General features: G+C 40.3%; 1 protein-coding gene across 5 annotated transcripts in view; it reads right to left on the bottom strand.

Annotated features, from left to right (window-relative positions):
* The window catches only part of Spats2 (spermatogenesis associated serine rich 2), a 111,075-nt gene that overhangs the window by 45,923 nt on the left and 42,579 nt on the right, over positions 1 to 22,573 (bottom strand). For 4 of the 5 annotated variants that reach the window (XM_029570628.1, XM_029570629.1, XM_029570630.1 and 1 more), the window contains exons 3-6: positions 12,115 to 12,194; positions 7,314 to 7,422; positions 5,905 to 5,954; positions 3,522 to 3,780 (exon numbers count right to left, since the gene is read on the bottom strand). In XM_029570628.1, coding sequence (XP_029426488.1) covers positions 3,522 to 3,780; positions 5,905 to 5,954; positions 7,314 to 7,422; positions 12,115 to 12,194 — 498 coding nt within the window. Of the gene's footprint in view, positions 1 to 3,521; positions 3,781 to 5,904; positions 5,955 to 7,313; positions 7,423 to 12,114; positions 12,195 to 14,867; positions 14,911 to 22,573 lie in introns of those variants that run through there. The other variant, XM_029570631.1, reaches the window with a different exon arrangement.

Below are 22,573 nucleotides of genomic sequence, written 5' to 3'. Positions count from 1 at the left end.
GATCCCAGCCTTAGCCTACCAAAGCCAGATCTGGCCTGGGGCCTTGGGAGGGGCCTCACAAAATCCCAGGTAGGGGGATGGTATGGCCCAATTAGGGGAAGCTCACCACCACGTGGAGGTAGGATCTGGGGGCTGTCAGGCTGTCCTCTGGGTTCTCATGCCCTCTGGTAGTTGGAGGCCAGAGGGAGGCCAGAACCCAGCACTCTCTGGCAGTCTGCTGAGCTCCAAGCCCTCTATGTATTTTTAAAAATATTTTATTTATTATTTTTATGTGTATGAGTGTTAGGCCATCTCTCCAGCCCCCTATGTATCTTTTTGGAATGTGTGAATTAACCAATAAAAAGAGCATCTAGAAAGCATAATAAAATTCATATATTAGCTTACATTTATACAGCTAAAAACACTAAAACAGAAGGAACAAGGTTAACAAATAGTTTTTTAAGTAATTTTAATTATTTATTTATTATTTATTTTAACTTTATGAATATTTTGTCTGTATGAATATAAGTGCACCTGGGTCATGCAATGTCCGCAGAGGTCAGAGAGGATATCAGATTGCCCTGGAATTGGAGTTTAGACAGTCAGTCACCATGTGCGTGCTGGGAATCAAACCAGGGTCCTCTGTAAGATGCTGAGCCATCTCTCCAGCCCAAATAAGAAATTTATTTATTTATTTATTTTGGTTTTGGTTTTTGGTTTTGTTTTATTTTGGAATCAGACTCTCCCTATAGCCCCATATGACCTGGAACTCACTATGTAGACCAGGCTGGCCTTGAACTCCCAGAGATCCACCTGCCTCTGCCTCCCAAGTGCTGGGATTAAAGGTGTGCGCCACCAAGCCTGGCTTCCAAATAAGTAATTTTTAAAGAGAAACATTCCCAGTTTCTTCCTGGCCCTTAACAAAAGATTAACAAAGAAATGTATAAAATGTGGGAATTTACAACTGTAATCTTAATTCTATCAGAAAACAAATGTAGGATTATAAAAATAATCCTTTTTGAAGATTAATTTAAAAAATATTTTATTATTTTTATTTTATGTGTATGAGTGTATTGCCTGCATGTATGTGAGTGCACTGTGTCATGCAATGTGGTGGAGGTCAGAAGTGGGCATTGGAGTTCCCTGGAACTGAATTAAGGATGGTTCACAACTGCCATGTGGGTGCTGGGAATTGAACCCGGGTCTTCTGCAAGAGCAGTCAGCATTCCCAACTGCTTAGCCATCTCTCTAGCACCCAAAGTGAGGTTTAAATCTTCTGATTTTTAATAGTAAATGGTGTTCAAAGGTCAGCTTTGCCTAGTGAATGTCTTTTAATTATTTTGAAAGCATTTATTGTGAAAATTATGTATTTCCTTTGTTCATAATTTTCTCTTATTTGAGTTTGATCATATATGAATTAATTGAATAGCCTTTTGTGTTCACCAAACTGTCCAGTGTTTAAATCAGTGACATCTGCCCATCGTCGAAAGTATAGGCAGGCCTGTGTTTTCAAATCATCTGACTTGTCTGTATGAATATAAGTGCACCTGGGTCATGCAATGTCCGCAGAGGTCAGAGAGGATATCAGATTGCCCTGGAATTGGAGTTTAGACAGTCAGTCACCATGTGCGTGCTGGGAATCAAACCAGGGTCCTCTGTAAGATGCTGAGCCATCTCTCCAGCCCAAATAAGAAATTTATTTATTTATTTATTTTGGTTTTGGTTTTTGGTTTTGTTTTATTTTGGAATCAGACTCTCCCTATAGCCCCATATGACCTGGAACTCACTATGTAGACCAGGCTGGCCTTGAACTCCCAGAGATCCACCTGCCTCTGCCTCCCAAGTGCTGGGATTAAAGGTGTGCGCCACCAAGCCTGGCTTCCAAATAAGTAATTTTTAAAGAGAAACATTCCCAGTTTCTTCCTGGCCCTTAACAAAAGATTAACAAAGAAATGTATAAAATGTGGGAATTTACAACTGTAATCTTAATTCTATCAGAAAACAAATGTAGGATTATAAAAATAATCCTTTTTGAAGATTAATTTAAAAAATATTTTATTATTTTTATTTTATGTGTATGAGTGTATTGCCTGCATGTATGTGAGTGCACTGTGTTATGCAATGCAATGCCACCGAAGTCAGAAGAGGGTTCGGATTCCCCTGGAACTGGAGTTAAGGATGGTTTGTAACTGCCATGTGGGTGCTGGGAATCAAACCCGGGTCCGCTGCAAGAGCAGTCCATGCCCTTAACCGCTGAGCCATCTCTCCAGCCCCAAAGACTAATTTTTTAAATTTATATGTATATGTGTACCTGTGTATGCCACATATATGCAATGCCCACAGACACCAGAAGATGATGTTGGATCCCCTGAAGATGGAATTACAGGTAGTTATGAACCATTTGACATGGGTTCTAGGAACTGAACTTGGGTCTTCTGGAAGAACAGCAAGTGCCTTTTTTTTTTTTGGAGTCAGGCTTTCCCTGTAACTCCAGCTGGCCTTGAACTCACAGAGATCTGCCTGCCTCTGCCTCCCAAGTGTTGGGACTAAAGGCATGAGCTACCTCTCCCGGCAAAAGCCACTTTCTTATATATCTAAATACTAAGGTATTCCTCTGTTATTCAGTGTTAGACGATTTTACTGCCATTAGCACTACATATTTTAAGTAAAAATATACAACAAAAGAACAAGAATTCTATTTTTCTAAGCCTTTGTTATAATACGTAAGCTCTTTCACATAGGTAAAAAAAAACTAAAAAGTAAAACACCAATTAAACTTTAAGTAATGATTAGTGTTTTCAAACAGGAGACCACTATAATTTTGAAGTCAATCAACTTTCCAAAAATCTGTTAGTGCCAGCACTTGGGAGGCAGAAGTAGGAAGATCTTTGAGAGTTCAAGGCTAGCCTGGTCTACACAGTAAGTTCCAGGCCAGTCAGGACTGTAGAGTGAAACCCTGTCTCAAAAAGTAAAACATAAGAGGCTGGAGAGATTGCTCAGTGGTTAAGAGCACTGACTGCTCTTGCAGAGGACCCGAGTTCAGCTAACAAATGTCCGTAATTACAGTTCCAGGGGATCTGACATGAGCATTGTTAACACGTGGGTGCACTTACATGCATGTAGGCAATACACTCAAACACATAAAATAAAAATAACAAATCAGCCGGGTGTGGTGGCGCACGCCTGTAGTCCCAGGACTTGGGAGGCAGAGGCAGGCGGATCTCTGTAAGTTCAAGGCCAGCGTGGTCTACATAGTGAGTTCCAGGACAGCTGGGGCTACAGGGAAAGCCTGCTTCAAAAAGACAAAAAACAAAAAACCCCAAATCATTTTAAAAAATAAAGAAAAGAAAAGAAAAGAAAAGAAAAGCTGGGCATGGTGGCACACACCTTTAGTCCCAGAACTTGGGAGGCAAAGGCAGGCGGAGCTCTGTGAGTTTGAGGCCAGCCTGGTCTACATAGGGAGTTCCAGACCAGCTGGGGCTACATGAAGACCCCGCCTCAAAAAGACCAAAAAAAAAAAAAAATCTATTTAGTAAGCTCACCTGTTCTATCCAGTGTATCTGATGAGGCAAACTCAGGTTCTTCCAATTCTCTGGCATCTATTGAAAGTGTCTCAAAACCTTCACTCAGTGAATCCACAGACTCAGCATCATTGACGGCACCATTGACATGGTAACCATTGATGCCACCTTTCTCTGGAGGTACAGGCTGCTCCTCTTGAATGGACATCAATTTATTGGAATCTGGGACACTGCTGCTTGCTTCTGCTGCAGGTTTTGGTTTGCTTTTCTTCTTTTTGTTCTAAGGTTATTTAAGATAAGAAAACAGAAAAGAAAAAGCAGACCCCTCCAACACAACTCAAAGAGTAACTAACTCCAATTACCCAAAGGAAACCAGTGTTACCAATTTTGCATGTAAACTTAATATTTTTTAAAAATATTTTTATGTTGAACTAATGCCTAAAATTTTACTATGTAAATTTGAATGAACTCATATAAAAACATTTTAAAGCAAATTTCAAAGTGATAAAAAGTGAAAAACCATGTATAACTCTATTTTTGAAAAAATGAAACATATAAGCCAGCTGTGGTGGCACACGCCTTTAATCCCAGCACTCGAGAGGCAGAGGCAGGCGGATCTCTGTGAGTTCAAGGCCAGCCTGGTCTATATAGTGAGTTCCAGGACAGCTGGGGCTACGGGGAGACCCTGTCTCAAAAAGATCAAAAAAATAAACATATATAGAGCTATATAGAGCTCTAAAAAAAAAAAAAACCCACCAATACCCCAAAAGAAAAAAGTATAATCTATAATTGAATGAAGCATAACCTCTGTTTATTAAGAGACAAATAAATTAAACCTGTTCTGCAATAAGATTTTTCATACTAGCTTAGCAAAGATCAAAGAGTTTAATGATTTGTCCAGTCACTGATTCCATTCAACATAGACAGCTTTGAGTGTTCTAGAAATAGTCAGGCATTTTTATAATCACTAGCATGAGTGAAAAATCTAGCAATGCTTTTGAAAATTACAAATGTTGCTGGGTGTGACGGTGCACACCTTTAGTCCCAGCACTCGGGAGGCAAAGGTAGGCAGATCTCTGTGAGTTCAAGGCCAGCCTGGTCTACATAGTGAGTTCCAGGTAAGCTGGGGCTACAGGGAGACCCTGTCTCAAAAAGACCAAAAAAACAAACAAACAAAAAAGAGCACTGGTTGCTCTTGCAGAGGACCTGGGTTTGGTTCCCAGTACCTATATGGTCACAACAGTCCATAACTCCAGTTCCAGGGGATCTGATGCCCTCTTCTGACCTCCATGAACACTACACACACAGTGCACTTATATACATGTAGGTAAAACATCCATATGCTAGCTGGGTGTGGTGGTGCATGCCTTTAGTCTCAGCACTCCGGAGGCAGAGGCAGGCGGATCTCTGTGAGTTCAAGGCCAGCCTGGTCTACATAGTGAGTTCCAGGACAGCTGGGGCTACAGGGAGACCCTGCTTCAAATAGACAAAAAAAAAAAAAAGGAACAAAAATAAAATTAAAAAAATCTATATGCATAAAATTTTAGCCCCTTTAAACTTCGTTGTATATGTATTTTTATGTAACCTGCTTCAAGTTATTTCTGGGAACATGTGTTAAAAATTGCCTCTCTTTGGAATAATAAAAATATTCTTAAAAAAATTCAAAAACCGAAATAAAAACACAAAACTGTATTTTGGCTTTAAGTCCAAGCTTAGTACCACCAGGGACTATAACATAGTTGTCTGACCTCAAAATTTGAACTGTTTTAATCTACAACATGAATCTTGTTGGAAACCAGATTACTTTCTCTGGAGGCACTTTGCTTTGCTTGACAGGCTCTCTGGCTTCTACCCCTGTGTAATATTCCCTCAACCATGCATGGTAACAAACTGTGTAGTACTCTATAAGACACAGCTGTGTTTTACTGTTACGAATAACTTCTTTAGTTGGTAAACTGAACATGCAAACCTTCTCTGAAACATTATAGCATATGTGGGCAATATGGCTTCTGTCATCTCACTGATTGGCAAGGCTGGTGTCCCCCAGCTCCCTCATGGTTCCACACATGTCCTTCCCATATGTGTAGGTTAAAGAGGAGGACCTTCCCAGATAAAAGAGGACTGGTCTTTGGTCAAAGGTATTCAAGTAGCTACGCTCCTTTGCTAGAACCTCTCAAATATTACCAAATATTCTTCAAATATTTTGCAGAGCATAATTTTTTGAGTAATATAAATACCAATATTAGCTGGGCACATGCCTTTAATCCCAGCACTTGGGAGGCAGAGGCAGCTTGGTCTACATAGTGAGTTCCAGGCCAGCTGGGGCTACAAGGAGACCCTGTCTCAACAACCCCCGCCCCCCCCCAAAAAAAATCAATATTGTGTTCTTGAATTTAATTTTTACCTTTTTCTTGCCTGTTACTACCCATTCTTTGAGTACTTCACTGGCGCTACCTGGAAAAGAAATCAATTTCAGACTTCTACCACATACAAGGTCAAGCAGGAATTAGTGTCACTGCATTTCATAATCACTAGAATCAAGTAATGAGGCAATCACATCATGTTTATGCTCTGTGAGAGCCCTTTCTCCATGTAATTTTCCTGCTGAGCTTTTCCAAAAGATTAATGTAACCTGACCATTTTCAAGATTCTTTCACCTATACATTGTATTCAAAAATCAAAGATGACTGGCTTTCACCCAAGTGTGCCATCCTCTCCCCTCCTGATTATATACCATCTTCGCTATGGTGTCTGGGAGAGAGCTGCACACTACACCAGAACCAAACCTTAACATTATACAGAAAACAGATAATGACAGAGAAAAAAGCTTATAGTATTTAGACCTGTTTAAACTTTACTTGCAAATTCAGAAAACAGACACAGGGAGACCTAACTTGATACTATTGTTCAATGATCAAACAGCTTCAAATAAAGCTATTTTTTCAAACAAGTTGTGTAGAAAGAAGTTTACAAAATACTTCTCAACTCTATAAATCTGAAGTCTTGGGCAAGGCTGCCATTCTTTTTTATTTAACATATAGAAAACACAAGGAAACTGAACTCACACATTACAGTCAGTTGCTAGAGTCAAACTAAATGATAGTCAAACTAAATGATAGTACAGCTTGGAAGAATGTTGAGCCCTTGAGTTGGTCATTTGTTCTGGGTCACTGAGTCATTCCTTCCTATAAAGAGACTCCTAAATTATTTGGCCCCATTCCATTCAAATCCCTTATATCAGAACACTGTTGTTGTTTTGAGGGGAAAGATACTTTTTTTGGAGCTAGGGTCTCATTATATAGTATGAGGCCTAATCCTCAACATAGCCAAGGCTATCACAATCCTTTTGTCTTTACCTCTCAAGTGCTAGGATTACAGGCATACACCACCACAGCTGGTCTGATTTCTTCTTAAATGCCAGAAGAGAACATTTTATAAAAATAATGCAGTTTTCAGCCAAGCGTGGTGGCGCACGCCTTTAATCCTAGCACTTGGGTGGCAGAGGCAGGCAGATCTCTGTGAGTTCAAGGCCAGCCTGGTCTACATAGTGAGTTCCAGGACAGCTGGGACTACGGGGAGACCCTGTCTCAAAAAGACAAAAAAAAAAAAGGAGTTTTCTTAGTTTGCATTATCTTCCAGTTTTCCTAAAGCCTATGAATGAAATAAGTACCTAACATTAACAAAATGTCATGGTATGCTATGTTATCATGAGAGTACTAGATCACCTACGAAACACTGTATTGCTCCGTGTTCTAAAATTCTAAAGCAACTATAGAACTGATACAAACTTATTAAAAACTGAGATAGGATTACCTTCCATGAATGCTTGTACTGTTTTGTCCACACAATTATCAAAGTGCTGCAAAACTAGGATGATTTCATTGTTGCTTTTATTAGGAACTATTGCGCGCACTGCATTTACCTGGAAAAGATGACAAGATCGTTTAATTCTAACATGAGTAGGTCAACGGGTGCTGAAGAGTATCAGGAGAATTACAGTGTCATTTCACTTTTAAAAATATTATCACTCTTTAATGTCAGAACACATACAATCATCTCCTGGGAATAATAAATAGATAAATGATAACATAAAATTTTAATTTCAAAACTTAAGCAGAACATTTACAGAATTAGAATGGGGTTGGCAAGAGGGTTTAGTGGATAAAAGCATTTACAGAGCAAGTCTCAGGATCTGAGTTCAGCCCCCACACTGGAAGGAGGGAACTGAGTCCCAAATGTCCTCTGACCTCCACGCAAGCACTCTTTAAGTCACACATCTGCACAAGCATACACATACACATACACACGTGCATGCACACAAGGTCTCCCTACAGTCACTGCTGGCCTGGAACTTACTATGTAGAACAGGCTGGCCTTGACGCCTGCCTCCCGAGTGCTGGGATTAAAGGCGTGTGCCACCATGCCAGGCAAACAAATTTTTTTAAAGATTAGAAGTACAAGATTACATATTAAGAAAGTGCAAGTACTTAAGATGTGGTGACATACATCTGTAATTCCAGTACTTGGGAGGTAGAGACAGGAGGATCAGGAGTTCAAGGTCATCCTTGGCTACACAATGAGTTTGAGGTCAACATGGGCTACATGAGACCCTATCTCAAAAAAAAGGGTAGCTTAATTTAGGTACCAGGTTATTAATTTAGAACCAACAGTTCCTCACTATAAGCATACTATAGGGAAAGTGGAAAATTTAATAAACCACTAACCGTAATAACTTAGTTTTTTTTGTGTCTACGTGTTGGGTATGTGAGTGGGTGTTGTAGACACTCACATATATGTGTGGGTGCTTGCACTTCTGTACCTGTGTGAAGACCAGAGGATGACAACATCCTGCTCTATCACTCTCCACCTTACTTTCTGGAGCTAGGCTGGCAGCCAGCAAGTCCCAAGGATCCTCATGCTCTACCTACCTACCACAGTGTTGGGGCTACCGCCATGCCCAGCCCTCTAGTGGGCTCTGGGGGTTTGAATTCAAGTCCTCATGCTTGCAAGTAAGTGATCTTACTTGCTGAGCCATCTCCCTAGCCCCACTTAAGTTTTTATACAGCACTATTCAAAACATCCTTACTCTGTATCATTTAGTTGTATAAAAATTCTACAAAGATAATGTACAGAGACAATTTGAATTATTATAAGCTATTTGGGGCATACAAAACATAATGAACAACTAGCAATAGTCAGGTCAAAACACAAAGCAATTGCAACTGAAGCCCAATGAACATCTATTTCTTCTCTCTCCAGAGATTTCTACCCAGAATTTGATGTCATTTCAATACATTTGCATTTTCATGATGTGCATATATATACAGGCAATATATGTTATTTCTATGTTACATAAATATTTTATCATGCATGTTTATTTTCAATTTGCTTTCCCCCCCACATCTTGATTTGCACATCTGTTATTCATATATTTTAACTGTTAGATGGTATTCCCATTGCATGATATACCTAATTTATTCATTCTCCAGTTGATGGACAATTACTGTTTCCAGTGTTTGGTAATTAGGAATAATGCAGTACTGAACATTTTTTGTTTGCTTACAGTGCTGGGGATTGAACTCCAGGCCTCATTCGTGCTTCATAAGCAAGCACTCCACTACTGAGCTATACTCTTAGAACATACTCTTACGTTTTATTTGCTGTTGAATCCTTAGTGCCTAGAGCAATATTTAGAACGATGTAATAAACAACCGAAATGACAACAAAAAAAATCAGGTCTTCTATGTACCAGAGCCGCCTGAGGAAGCAGAGTACTGAACATCAATGGTTCATTAGATGATGCCAAACCGCTTTGAAATACATATGACAATTTTGCCAGATTTATTCTCAAAGCATTTCATATTTTTTAATTAAAAATGTATACTTTATAATAACTGAATATTTGTGTGTACATGCATATTCATGTGTATGTGGGTACATGTGTGTGGAGGCCAGAGGACAACCTCAGGTGCCCAACTTTTTATTTTGAGACAGGCTCTCTCTGGCCTGGAACTCACCAAGTAAGATAGACTGGCTGGCCAGTGAAGCCTGGGGTCCACCTGTCTCCACCTCCCTAGCACTGAGTCCCAAGTGTGCACCCACTATGCCTACCTTTTTTTAAAAAAACAAAACAACAAAACATGGATTCTAGGCTTGCAAGGTTAATACTTGAGCTGTCTCCCCAGCCCAGAATATTTTATTATTATGTATCTATTTTATAGTTTGCAATTTCAATGAACTACTTTTTTGTTTTCTTTTTGTGAAGTCAGGCCTTGTACTTCATACGAAGCCCAGGTTGGCCCCAAACTCAGATTTTCCTGCCTCAGCCTTTCAAATACTGGGATTACAGATGTACAGTACCATGCTTGGCTTAAACCATGATAAATTCTTTATTACTTTTATGTGTATGAGTGCACTGCTTGCATGTGTGTAACTGCACCCAATGCCCATGGAGGTCAGAAGAGGGCCCCAGATTCCCCGGAACTGAAAACTGGAGTTACAGACAGTTGCTAGCCATCATGTGGGTGCTAGGAATTGAACCTGGATCCTCTGCAAAGGCAGTCAGTGCTCTTAACCTCTGAGCCATCTCTCTAGCCCAACAAAATACACTCTTTTTTACTCTTTTTTTTTTTTTTTTTTGGTTTTTTTGAAACAGGGTCTCCCTGTAGCCCCAACTGTCCTGGAACTCACTATGCAGACCAGGCTGGCCTTGAACTCACAGAGATCTGCCTTTTTTTGGTCTTTTTGAAACAGGGTCTCCCTGTAGCCCCAGCTGGCCTGGAACTCGCTATGTAGACCAGGCGGGCCTCAAACTCATGGAGATCTGTCTGCCTCTGCCTCCCAAGTGCTGGGATTAAAGGTGTGTGCCGCCATGCCCAATAAATTATTAGTCCTATTAATTTTTTGTTTTCATGGATTTTTCTGTGTAGATAATTGTATTATAATTGGGTTTTCAGAATCTGTGTTAGAAGTGACCTTTTTTATACACTTGCTTTCCCATCAGCCTTTTCTTTTGGTCTTTACTGAATAATGTTACCGTTTAAAATCATACAAGTGGGATGTTATGTACTCTATCACCCAAAGTGGGTAAACTGCAAACATTTCAGATGAGCAAAAACCTTAGCATTCATTCCTTAAAAAAAAAATGGACATTAGTAAAAACATACAAATTGTATGATAAATCTTAAGATTCTGGTAACTTTAAATGCCAATGTGTTTACAACAGTGAACACTGTGAATCTATGACTTGTAATCAATAACATAATTTTTAAAAATAAGACAAATCAGGGATGATGGAGGGTGCTTGTAACCTGAGCACTCAAAAGACTGAGGCAGGAGGATCAAGAGTTCCAAGCCAGTCTAGGGGGAAAGAGGACAGCACATAAAAAGCTTCTGTTCTTTGTTTTTTTAATACAACTAGATATAGCTTATAGTACTGAAAATATCTATTTTTTTTTTTTCCAAAGGGGTGCCACTTAAAAAGAAAACCTACTGCTATTCTTGCTGAAAAGTCTCCCAGACATAAGACTGTAAGAGCCGGGGTCGTGGACGACCATAAGGAAACAAAATTTTCCAGGCAACTGAGAAGTTGCTCATGTGAACTTACAGCAATGGTGACATCATGCACGAGACCCATGCAAGCTCAAACCAAATAAAAAAACACTACATACAAGCAGGGAAATGGGTAAGAAGCCCAACCTTAGCTGAAGAACTATTGGCAACCGATGTCTATTGCAATAGGGAGAGTTGGTTTTCTTTAAGGGAGTGACACTGGATAGGCTGACCAGCTCTGGTCGATGGACTCACATTACGGGACGTTAAGGGACACAAATATGGCTCAAAAAGCCTTTAATTTGTATGACAGAATTCATGAAATCTGGTAGAGGGGTTATGGGGGTGTAGATGAAATTTGAAAAAGTTCAATTGAAAAAAGAAAGAATGCCGGCCAGGTATGGTGGCGCATGCCTTTAATCCCAGCACTCGGGAGGCAGAGGCCAGCCTGAGTTTAAGGCCAACCTGGTCTACATAGTGAGTTCCAGGATAGCTGGGGCCACAGGGATACCCTGTCTCAAAAAGACCAAAAAAAAAAGAAAAAGAAAAAGAAAGAATGCAGCCAGGCATGGTGGCGCACGCCTTTGCAGGCAGATCTCTGTGAGTTCAAGGTTAGCCTGGTCTACATAATGACTTCCAGGACAGCTGAGGCTACAGGGAGACCCTGTCTCAAAAAAAAAAAAAAAAAAGAATGCTGCATAATTAGGGACTGGGATATGATTTCAAGGTAGAATGCTTGCCTAGTATGCACAAGGTCTCAGATTTGATTCTCAGCATCACAAAAATAAATAAGTTTTTTAAAAAAGAAAATTGCTCAATAAGATATACTCTCAGTCATATGAATATCAGTAATAATATTAATACTGAATGTCTTCAAAGAATTTAGAGCGAACACATATGCAGATATGCAAAGGAAACCATCTTTGCACATTTATACATTTTAATAGGTTCTGGTATATAGCTTTGTTCCTACGATCTCATAATGCATTTGTGATAGTCACCAATTACATTAATAAATTTTCCTATGGCATTCAAATTCACTATTCATAGTAGTTAGACTTACCTTCTCTTTCATGTTCTCAAAAGTTCCTCCCTGGGCCAGTACAGTATTGGACTGCAAATCAAATATGAATCCTGATGAATCTGAAAGAATGTAAAGGAAGAAATATATTCAATCTTACATAAACTATATATCCTGTCCCCAAGACAGAAAGGCCTAGACTGGCTACTTTTTTCTCATAAAATAATTAGCAACAACTTAATTATTACTTGGCAAATTCTATTCTATAGCCAAGTATCCCCTTCTAACTACATTTTTAGTTAATCATAAATGAAATTTTATTTATTTTTAATATTAAAATTATTATTTCTATGTGTATGTGTATATTGCCTGCATGTAGGTAAGTGCACCCATGTCGTGCAATGCCCGCATAGGGCAGAAGAGGCTGTCGGATCCCCTGGAACTGGAGTTACAGACAGTTGTTAGCTGCCATGTGGGTGCTGGGATTTGAACTTGGGTCTTCTGCAAGAACAGCCAGTGTTCTTAACCACTGAGCCATCTCTCCAGCCCGGAAATTTTCTTTTTCAAAGTAAGCATATATCTTGAGGAAAACAGTAACACACCAACTATATTAGAATATCCTATAATCCCTAATTTCTTTCTTATTTATCCTATCTTAATTTATACGTCACTCTAAAAATGTAAGCAAGTAGCTCCCTATGGTAATTTGAGTGGGGATGGAAGCACCTGTAATTAATAACACATAAAAGTAACTGCTGTCGGGGCAGTATCTTAAACTATTATTCAAAAGAAGGATCAAGTAGCACTTAAACACACTCAGTACGTTTAAGTCTGAGTCTTCCAGATGACTACATAATACGGTTAGTTCTCAACTATCTTTATCAACTGCAAGGAGATGTGGTATAGAAAAATGAAGATTTTATGTAGCAAAAGCACTATCATCTAGAACCTTCTTGGACTCTCAGGTAAGTCAAATGATGTAACTCTAATGTTCTAGTATACCCCACCCCCACCAAAGAATTATCAATAAGCAGTAGGATGACAGAAAAGACATCATTAGAGATTCAAACCATCAATCTCTTCTAGGAAAGAAGGGACACAGCAAAATAGCATCTTAGAATCTACATTTAAGGAAGTATTATCACCAGTCTCATAATTTTTTTTCCCTTTAACAACACACCAGTAAACACAACCTGGAGAGAAAACAAAAGGCAGCTCTGTATTTAGCTATTTTCCCAAACTAATTATCATAAATATTATTAGTTTACCTAGCATAGTACTTAGCACAATTAGTATATAAAGCAGCTGGGCTGTGATGGTACAAGCGCTAGGTGGGTGAACGAAAGAACAAGAAAAGGAGGCAACAAATTCAAATGGGTAAAATCTGAGATGTTTAAATAGAAACTACTCTAGAACGTGCTACTAGAGCATCTCCTAGCTAATAATAAATGCAGCATCCTTCTCTACCCCCAGGTCCAAGAGTGTGAGGAGGGAGTAGCTACCGGAAGCCACAGACAGAACTGGCTGTTTCATCTTTCATTTTGTAGGGAGTGCTGGGACCACTACGATACTTCTTTTCCTAACCTCCCCAATACCTCAAGCAGAGTTAAACTTCAATGAACTGGAGCATAAGTGCCTCTCAACATTATAAAGAAGTGATTTTTAATTTCCACCAGCAATAATCAATAACTTATTTTCTCAAGAAAAAAGCCTGATATTTATTTAATTCCATTGGCAGAAAACAAATTAGAAGCTGGGGAGATAGCTCTATCAGTAAAGTGCGTGCTATACAAACACAAGAGCCCAAATTTAGTCCCTAGAACACAGTGGCTTGCACTTGTAATCTCAGCACAGAGACAAGCAGACCCTTGAGGCTTGCTGGCCAGCTAGCCCAGCCTAATCAGTGAGCTACAGACCAATAAGAGACTGTCTCAAAAAACCAAAGTTCATGGTTCTGAGGACCAACATCCAAGGCTGACCTCTGACCTTCATAAGCATATGAACCCACACAGAAAGAGTTAGAATTTCATATTTGCATTTAGCTACGACAGGAGAGCATGTATTTTGTTTATTTAAGCCATGGTCCTCCTGCCTCCACCTCCCAAGTGCTGGGATTACAGTGTGCACCACTGTACCCACTTTATGTGGTCAGAGGTCAGCCTTAGACGTTGTTCCTCAGAACAATGAACTCCAAAATTTGGAATTAAGTATTAGACCTTCTTTTCACGAGAAAAAAATCAGTTAAGGTACTAATTATTGTTGATAGAAATTAAAAATGACTTTTTTCTGATTTTTGTTTTGAAACAGGGTCTCCCTTTAGCCAGCTTGCCTAGAATTTGCTATGTGGACCAAGCAGGCCTTAATCTCACAAAGACCTACCTACCTCTGCCTTGCTACAACACTCGGTTAAAAACTACTACTTTATGTTAGGCAAGCACTTTACCAGCTTAACTACCACCTCTCTATCCTGAAAGTATGCCTTCTATCAAGTAGCACTTGTTTCCAGAGGCAAATTTTTAATTTTTTAATTAGCAAACATTAACTGTACATGATAATGGGTTTCACTGTGACATTCTCATGCATGTACATAATGTTTGAATCATATTCGCGTATCTTGCTAACTTCTCTTCTCTCCCTCCTGCTTCCACTGGTCCCCTTCCTCTCCCCAACTAGTACATCTCAGTAGGATTGCAATAGGAGCGTAGGAACCTTGCCAGTGACTGAAGAAAATTTCCTGTCTCTCAACAACCACTCCCTCTTCAGGAAGGGCGGAGCCCCATGAGCCCCTCCCTCACCTGTGACGGTATGACAGTCCCCATCAGTATGACGGTCCCCATCGTGGGCAGATCTTGTGCAGGTTGTCACAGCTGCTAGGGATTCAAGAGTGCAATGACCACATCATGTGCAGAAGTCATCATTCTACCACTCCCGTTCTTCCTCCAGATCTTACATTCTTTCTGCTTCGTCCTCCGCAATATTCCCTAGGCCTTGCAGGTGGTGATACAGAGACCCCACTTATGGCTAAGCACCCAAAAGTCACTTATTCTCAGCACTTTAACCATTATAAGTCTTCAAAGATAAATTTTTAAAAACTATTATTTTTAAAATATTTTTATTTTTACTTTATGTGTATGTGTGTATTGCCTGCATGCAGGTAAATGCACCCATGTCATGCAATACCCACGGAGGACAGAAGAGGCTGTCGGATCCCCTGGAACTGGAGTTACGGACAGTTGTTAGCTGCCATGTGGGTGCTGGGATACAAATCCAGGTCTTCTACAAGAACAGTCAGTGTTCTTAACTGCTGAGCCATCTCTCCAGCCCCTTATTTATTATTTTTATTTTAGTGTATGAGTGTATTGCCTGCATATGTGTAAATGCACCCATGTTGTGCAATGCCTGGGTAAGTCAAAAGGTGTTGGGAGTCCCCTGAAACTGGAATTACAGACAGTTGTTAAGCTGCCATGTGGGTGCTGGGAATTGAACCCAGGTCCTCTGCAAGAGCAGTCAGTGCTCTTAACCACTGAGCCATCTCTGCAGCCCCCAAAGATAATTTTTAAAAAAAATTTTTTAATTATTTGGCCAAGAATTTGTTTTCCAGTCTTGTTTTTTTAATTTTTTTTTTTGTTGTTGTCTTTTTGAAACAGGGTCTCCCTGTAGCTAGACCAGGCTGGCCTCGAACTCACAAAGATCTGCCTGCCTCTGCCTCCCAAGTGCTGGGATTAAAGGCGTGCGCCACCACACCCAGCTGTTTTTTTAAAAATTTTTTAGTATTTTATTATTTTTATTTTATGTGTATGAGTGTATTGCCTGCATGTATGTGAGTGCATCCATCTCCTGCAATGCCGTGGAGGTCAGAAGACGGCTTCGGATTCCCCTGGAACTGGAGTTAAGGACAGTTCATAGCCATCATGTGGGTGCTGGGAATTGAACCCGGGTTCTTTGCAAGAGCAGTCAGTGCTCCCAACTGCTGAGCCATCTCTCCAGCCCCCCAAAGATAAATTTTTAAAGAAAGAATTTGTGTTAACTATTGTTCTCAAAGATTCAAATAAGATATGAGGACTCTTCAAATTTAAGACTCTCTCCCTCCCTCGCTCCCTTCCTTCCTTCCTCTCTCTCTCTCTCTCCCTGCCTCCCCCTCACCTCCATACTCAGGTGAGCTTTCCTATTATCATTTATTTTACTCTATTAGGAACTAGGAACCATCTTGGAATTCCTGAGATTATTTCAAATAGCACACATTAAAGAACATTTTAGAGAAAATGTTACTTAAAACACAACTGACATACTTGAAAAAACCCACAGGTTTCTTTATTGTTTTGTGGGCTTCAAAAATCAGGCAGACTAAGGAGTAGTATTTGCACTTGTAATCCGGGCACTTGGAAGGCAGAGTTCTAGGTCAGGCTGGGCTACACAGTGAGTTCCAAGTCAGTCTGGGATACAGAATAAGACCCTGTTTCAAGAAGAATGAAGGGAGAGAGGAAAGGGAAGGAGAGAGGAAAGAGGGAAAGGAAGGGAAAGGAAGGGAAGAGGAGGGAGGGGAGAGGAAGGGAGGGAGGGAGGGAAGGTAGGAAAAAAGAAATCAGGGAAAAGTTCTTTTAGGCCTGAGGATGACACAAAACCTAGAAAATAGGCGTTGGGGGTGGGGCAACTGGGACCTTGGTGTATCGCTGCTGTGACATACAATGAAACAGCTTCCAAAGGAAGCTGGATGGTGGTTCTGTAAGAGGTTACACAGAGCTACCATGTGATTCAACTCCACTTCTGGGTATATACACAGAGCTGAAAGCAGAACAACCACAAGTATACAATCTTGGAGCTGCAGAGATGGCTCATCCAGTAAGAGCACATGCTGCTCTTGTAGAAGACCCTGTCTCAAAAAGACCATATATATCTTAACATGACAGCAATGTAATTTATCAAACTGCACAACACTAAAAATATATACTATACGCCTACAATGCTTATGAAGTAGAAATTTTTATTAAAAATCCCATTGTTTGGGGCCCTATTCTAAGATATTAGCAAAACTAATATGAATATCCCAACATTCTCTGAAATACTGGAGTGAATTTGGTATGATTATTAATGTATTTCTTTTCATGGAAAAGCCTCTCTGTTCCCCAACTCTAGGCTGCTTATAGTGGACTTATGTGCACAGAGGATTCAACTCAGACAAGGAGCTAGTGAATTTTGTTGGATTGTTTATACCTTTTCTCACAAATATAGATGATTATTACCTTTGATAGGTAAGGTAAAAGATGAGATTATAATCCCTCAGAATGTCTTCTCTTGGCAGTGCTGAGAATCTAAGCCAACCATCATGATGCTAGACAAGAGCTCTACCACCAAGCTATACTCCCAGTCTTGATGCTCTCTCAATTTTTCACTGATGAGAAAATCAGTGATGTTACTATCCCTTCTCCAAAGTCACAAAAGGAGTTCCACTGCAGAATCAAGGACGGAGTCAAGTTTTGTGTTATACATTACTGTTGTTATTCATCAAATATGCTACTTCTCAATGTGCCATTATTATTTATTATTTTATATGTATGAGTGTATTGGCTGCACGTATGTACGTGTACCCATGTTCTGCAGGTTATCAGAAGAGGGTGTCAGATCCTCTGGAACTAGAGTTATGGACAGTTGTTAGCCGCCATGTGGGCGCTGGGAACTGAACCTGGGTCCTCTGCAAGAGCAGCCAGTGCTCTTAACCACTGAGCCGTCTCTCCAGCCAAGGTGCCATTATTTCAACAGTACTTTGGCCTATCACTCACTGATATTCCCTACACAGATATAAAGCAAGACAGGGAACAATATGATTCGCATTTTACACGGCCAAAAAACAGTTAAGGGTAAGATTCAATTAAATACAGGTAAAGACAGGGATGAAGTCTAGAAGTCCAGATAACCTGACCAGCGTGATCATAACTTGTCATTCTGTCATCAATTTTTTTTAGCTCCGCCTCCCGTCCCCCCTCAACTTCTTTTTAAAAATTAAAATATGTATGTGGGGCGGCAAAAGCCTTTATCTGCTGAGCCATCTTGTCAGGCCTTCAGTTTACTTTCAGTTTAATTTTTGGTCTTTTTGAGACAGGGTCTCCCTGTAGCCCCAACTGGCCTGGAACTCACTATGTAGACCAGGCTGGCCTTAAATTCATGGAGATCCGCTTGCCTCTGCCTCCCGAGTGCTGGGACCACAGGCATGCGCCACCACAACCGGCTTTGTAAAACTTTTTAAACTAAACTGAAGTACAATGCTGCACAAATGTAAACTCCTGTAGAAGTGGTTATTCCAAGAACTAAAACTAAATTTCTCCTTTAAAATGAGCATACCCAGCATGTGACCATAAAACAAAGTGACATTTCTGAAAGAGGGTCTCTCATTGGCCTGAGATTTGACAATTAGACTAGGCTGGCCAGCAAGCCCCAGGAGTCTACCTTTCTTTGCCTCTCCAGTACTAGATTATAAGATGATGGATGGATGGATGGATGGATGGATGGATGGGTGGATGGATGGATGGGTGGATGGATGGATGGATGGGTGGATGGATGGGTGGATGGATGGATGGATGAGTGGAAGAAGCAGAGGGGTGACCTACCTTCTAGGTCATAAAAACACAGGTCAGGAAGTTGCCAGAAATAAATATAGAGGCAAGTTAAATTGTATATTAGCTCTTTCCTTATCTATGAGTCTTAGAGTTGCTTTTTCTTATGCCAGTTTTGAGACTAAAGACAACATTTTAAGTGGAGTTGTTCCTTCACATGAACTAATAGAATGCAGGAGCTATGGTTGACTGTACAAACATGATGCAAGTAAGAAAGTTATTGTCACAGGAACTGCTACCTAATACCTAGAGTATATTCACATCTTCAAAACTAAAGACATAAGGTGGGCATGGTCTCCATGTCTTTAGTCCCAGGGAAAGGCAGGAGGATCTCTGAGAGATTGAGACAAGCCTGGTGTACATAAAGTTCCAGGCCAGCTGGACTACAGGAAGACTCTGTCTCAGCCACACAAAACAAAACAAAACAAAACAAAACACCCACCCATTTTAATACCTGGGTGGTAATCTCTCCTGCCAATACTACTTAATCATGGAGGAAATGACTATTTTGGTGAGACAGGAAAAAAATACACTGAGAGAAAACAAAATATGGGGCTAGAGAGATAGCTTGGTCCATAAGGTACTTGCTGTACAAACATGAGGATTGAGTTGGATCCCCAGAACCAAAGCTAGGCTTGATCGTACAGTCGTGTAAGCCCAGTGCTGGAAAGGCACAGACAGATGGATTCCTGTGGCTCATTAGCTAGCCAGCCTAGCCTAATCAGTAAGCCCTCGGCCAGTAGGAGACCCTGTCTCAGAGAACAAGGTGGATAACACCTGAGGAGGACATCCTGAATTGTCCTCTGGCCTGCAAACACATACACACATATGCGCACACACACACGCACGCACATTCCCGCAAAACTAAAATGTGTAAATACTGGAGAATCAAGCTTGGAAAGAGAGCAAATCAGAGGTGGAAACTTTAGAAAGATGTGGGAGACAAGCTTGAGCCTAGGGTGAAAGTCTTAATGACAACCATACAGCAGGCCTGAGGCATCGACCTGCAGGAGCCACAAGGAACGCCTTGTGACATTTGCTCCCATTGGCAGATCATGAGACTAATGCCTAGAGCTCACCACTCCCTAATCACCACCCTTGAGATCCCAAATTGCAACACTTAGATATTGCAACAGTCAGGGTCATGTGGTTTTCAGGAATCCAGGCTCTGTAATCTGGAAACCCAGTATGCTAATGAGGCATCCTACCCACTATTCTGTGATAGGATGTTAAGTCTGTTATGCTAATAGGATACTAAACCCATTATGCTAATAAGGTATCCTACTTGCTGTACTGTGATAGGATGCTAAACCTGGTATGCTAATAAGGTATCCTACTTGCTGTGCTGTGATTGGACCACTACCCCTATATAAGCTTGTGCCTTCCTGCAATAAACCAGATCTGTGTCACTGAACCTGGTCTCCTGTGTCTGAATGTGACTCCACTGACACAGTCTCCTCACCAGCCCTGGGGTCTGGGACCAGGCAGAAGCGGCGATGACAGAAGCCTGGTGAGGCAGGCAGAAGAGTGGCCTCAGCCAAGGGCAGGCAGAAGAGTGGCCTCAGCCCAGGGTGAGTGGAGGAGCAGCCTCAATGCCCGTGAGAACGAAGGAGCGGCACCCATGAGAATGGAGGAGCAGCTGCTGCTGGTGGTGACCACAGAAAGGCAACTATGTCAAAACTCCACTTTGAAAGACTTCTAATTTTCTCAGAATAATACGACTACAGTGTGTTATTATAGCCTTCCAAAATACAAAGATTTTTTTAATATATTTAGTTCTTCAATAGTTACTTAAGAATCTCCATCTTGGGGCTGGAGAGATGGCTCAGTGGCTAAGAGCACTGACTGCTCTTGCAGATGACCCGGGTTCAATTCCCCAGCACCCACATGGCAGCCATGAATCGTCCTTAACTCCAGTTCCAGGGGAATCCAAAGCCCTCTTCTGACTTCCGTGGCATCGCACGACATGGGTGCACTCACATACATGCAGGCAATACACTCATACACATAAAATTAAAAAAAAAAAATCTCCATCTTGCAGCTGGGTTGGAGAAACAGTTCAGAGGTTAAGAGCAACTGTTGCTCTTGCAGAGGACCCAGGCTGGGTTCCCAGCACCGACTTGGCAGTTCACAACCATCCATAACTCCAATACCAAGGGATTCAACAGGTTCTTCTGGCCTCTACAGACACACGTGGTGCTCACAGATGCAGGCAAGCACTCATACACATTAAATAAAAATAAATGATTCCAAAACAAAATCTCTTTCTTAGCTACAAAGCTCCTCTGAGTAGGTTCAAAGTATGTAGACTTAGAGTCAAGCCAACTTGTCTTCCTGCCTACCTCAAATAACCACTGTTACAGGTTCACAAAATATCCACCTTTCAACTGCTAATCTGCTAAGTGAGTCTTAAACAATGGAGACTTTCATCCTCTTGCTATTTTCTGCTTTCATATATCTATAGTTTTAACAGCTGACTAGGTTTTGCTTTACTTTACTTATTCAACTACAATATACTCTGAAGGATGCTGTTCTTTGCTTTATAAGACAAAGCACTCATACTGGGAAGTCTCCAAATTTCTAGAATGAGGGCTGATTTTCCAAGTACAGCTTGATAGAAATAGAACTTTTACTAAAGAGAATCCTCAGCACCAAAGGAAAAAAAATCCAAAAACTATGTTATTTACAAAAAGAAAACTACCAGAATTAATAACAGCTTAACAATGACAATAGACTGAAGACTCAGTATCAAAGATGACACTTCTTCATAAGCATAACTGTTGATTCAGTACAATCCCTATCTGATTCCACACTATAAATCAAATGAACGTAGCAGTTATTTACAGAATTCTCCATGCAACAGCTGCAAAATATACTTTAAGTTAGTGCATGGAACTTTCTCCAGAAGAGACATGCACTAGGCCACAAACAGGTCTTTACAAATTCAAACAGTGAAAAATACACTATTTTAAAAAACATTGAAATAATATCCCTTCTCTTTTCTGTCCTCAATAGAATGAACTAGAAGCCAACAGCAAGAGACACTAGAAATTATACAAATAAACGGGCACTGGACAACATACTTCTGAATGAACAGTGGGTCACTGAGGAAGTCAGAAGGGAAATTAAAAAGTTTCAAAACAAATAAAAAGGGAAACACAGCATAGTAAAACCTGTGGGATATATAGTAAAGCAGTATTGAGAGACATTTACAGCAATGAGTGCCTACCTAAAAGAAATAGATTTAAATAAACAATCTGGGCTGAGACACAGCTCTGTTGGAAGACTGCTTGCTGAGCATGTGGGTCCTGGGGATTAAGCACCTTTATTCACTGAGCCATGTCACCAGCCCACATTTATCTTTTCACCACAGTACTGTATAAGTAAGTGGACAGTCAGTATATGATAGATTATTTGGACAAACAAAACTCAAAGCAATACAAATTCAAATTCATAAATAAATGATAAACTTGTATACTATTTAGCACTTTTTGGTTCAAATATCTGGTATGCAAATTAATTATATGCACAATTTGTTTTAGAGAAAGCCCTAACAATATATAAGCTTTCTTTTCAACTAAGTTGAACCAAAGTTTATAAACACTTAAAGCTTATAATGTGGTTTAATGTGTAATTCATTTTATAGTAGATACCAACTATAAGTTTTTTTTTCTTACAGGTGTGGCAAAACACAGATTTTTATTCTTTGTGTGTGTGATGTGTGATGTGTGTGTGTGAGTGATGTGTGTATGCAGGCCCATGTGTGCTGTAGTGTACCAATAGAGGTCAGAGGACAATTCTGTAGAATTAGTTCTCTCTGTCCACCTTACTGTGAACTCTGGGTAGCAAACTCAGGTCATCTGGCTACCTACCTATTTCAACTGTTCCACCTT

Source organism: Nannospalax galili, unplaced genomic scaffold, assembly GCF_000622305.1.
Source record: "Nannospalax galili isolate Female #2095 unplaced genomic scaffold, S.galili_v1.0 scaffold1143, whole genome shotgun sequence".
Classification (NCBI taxonomy): Eukaryota; Metazoa; Chordata; class Mammalia; order Rodentia; family Spalacidae; genus Nannospalax; species Nannospalax galili.
The sequence above is the reverse complement of the archived record's forward strand: the minus strand, read 5'-3'. Positions and strand labels throughout refer to the sequence as shown.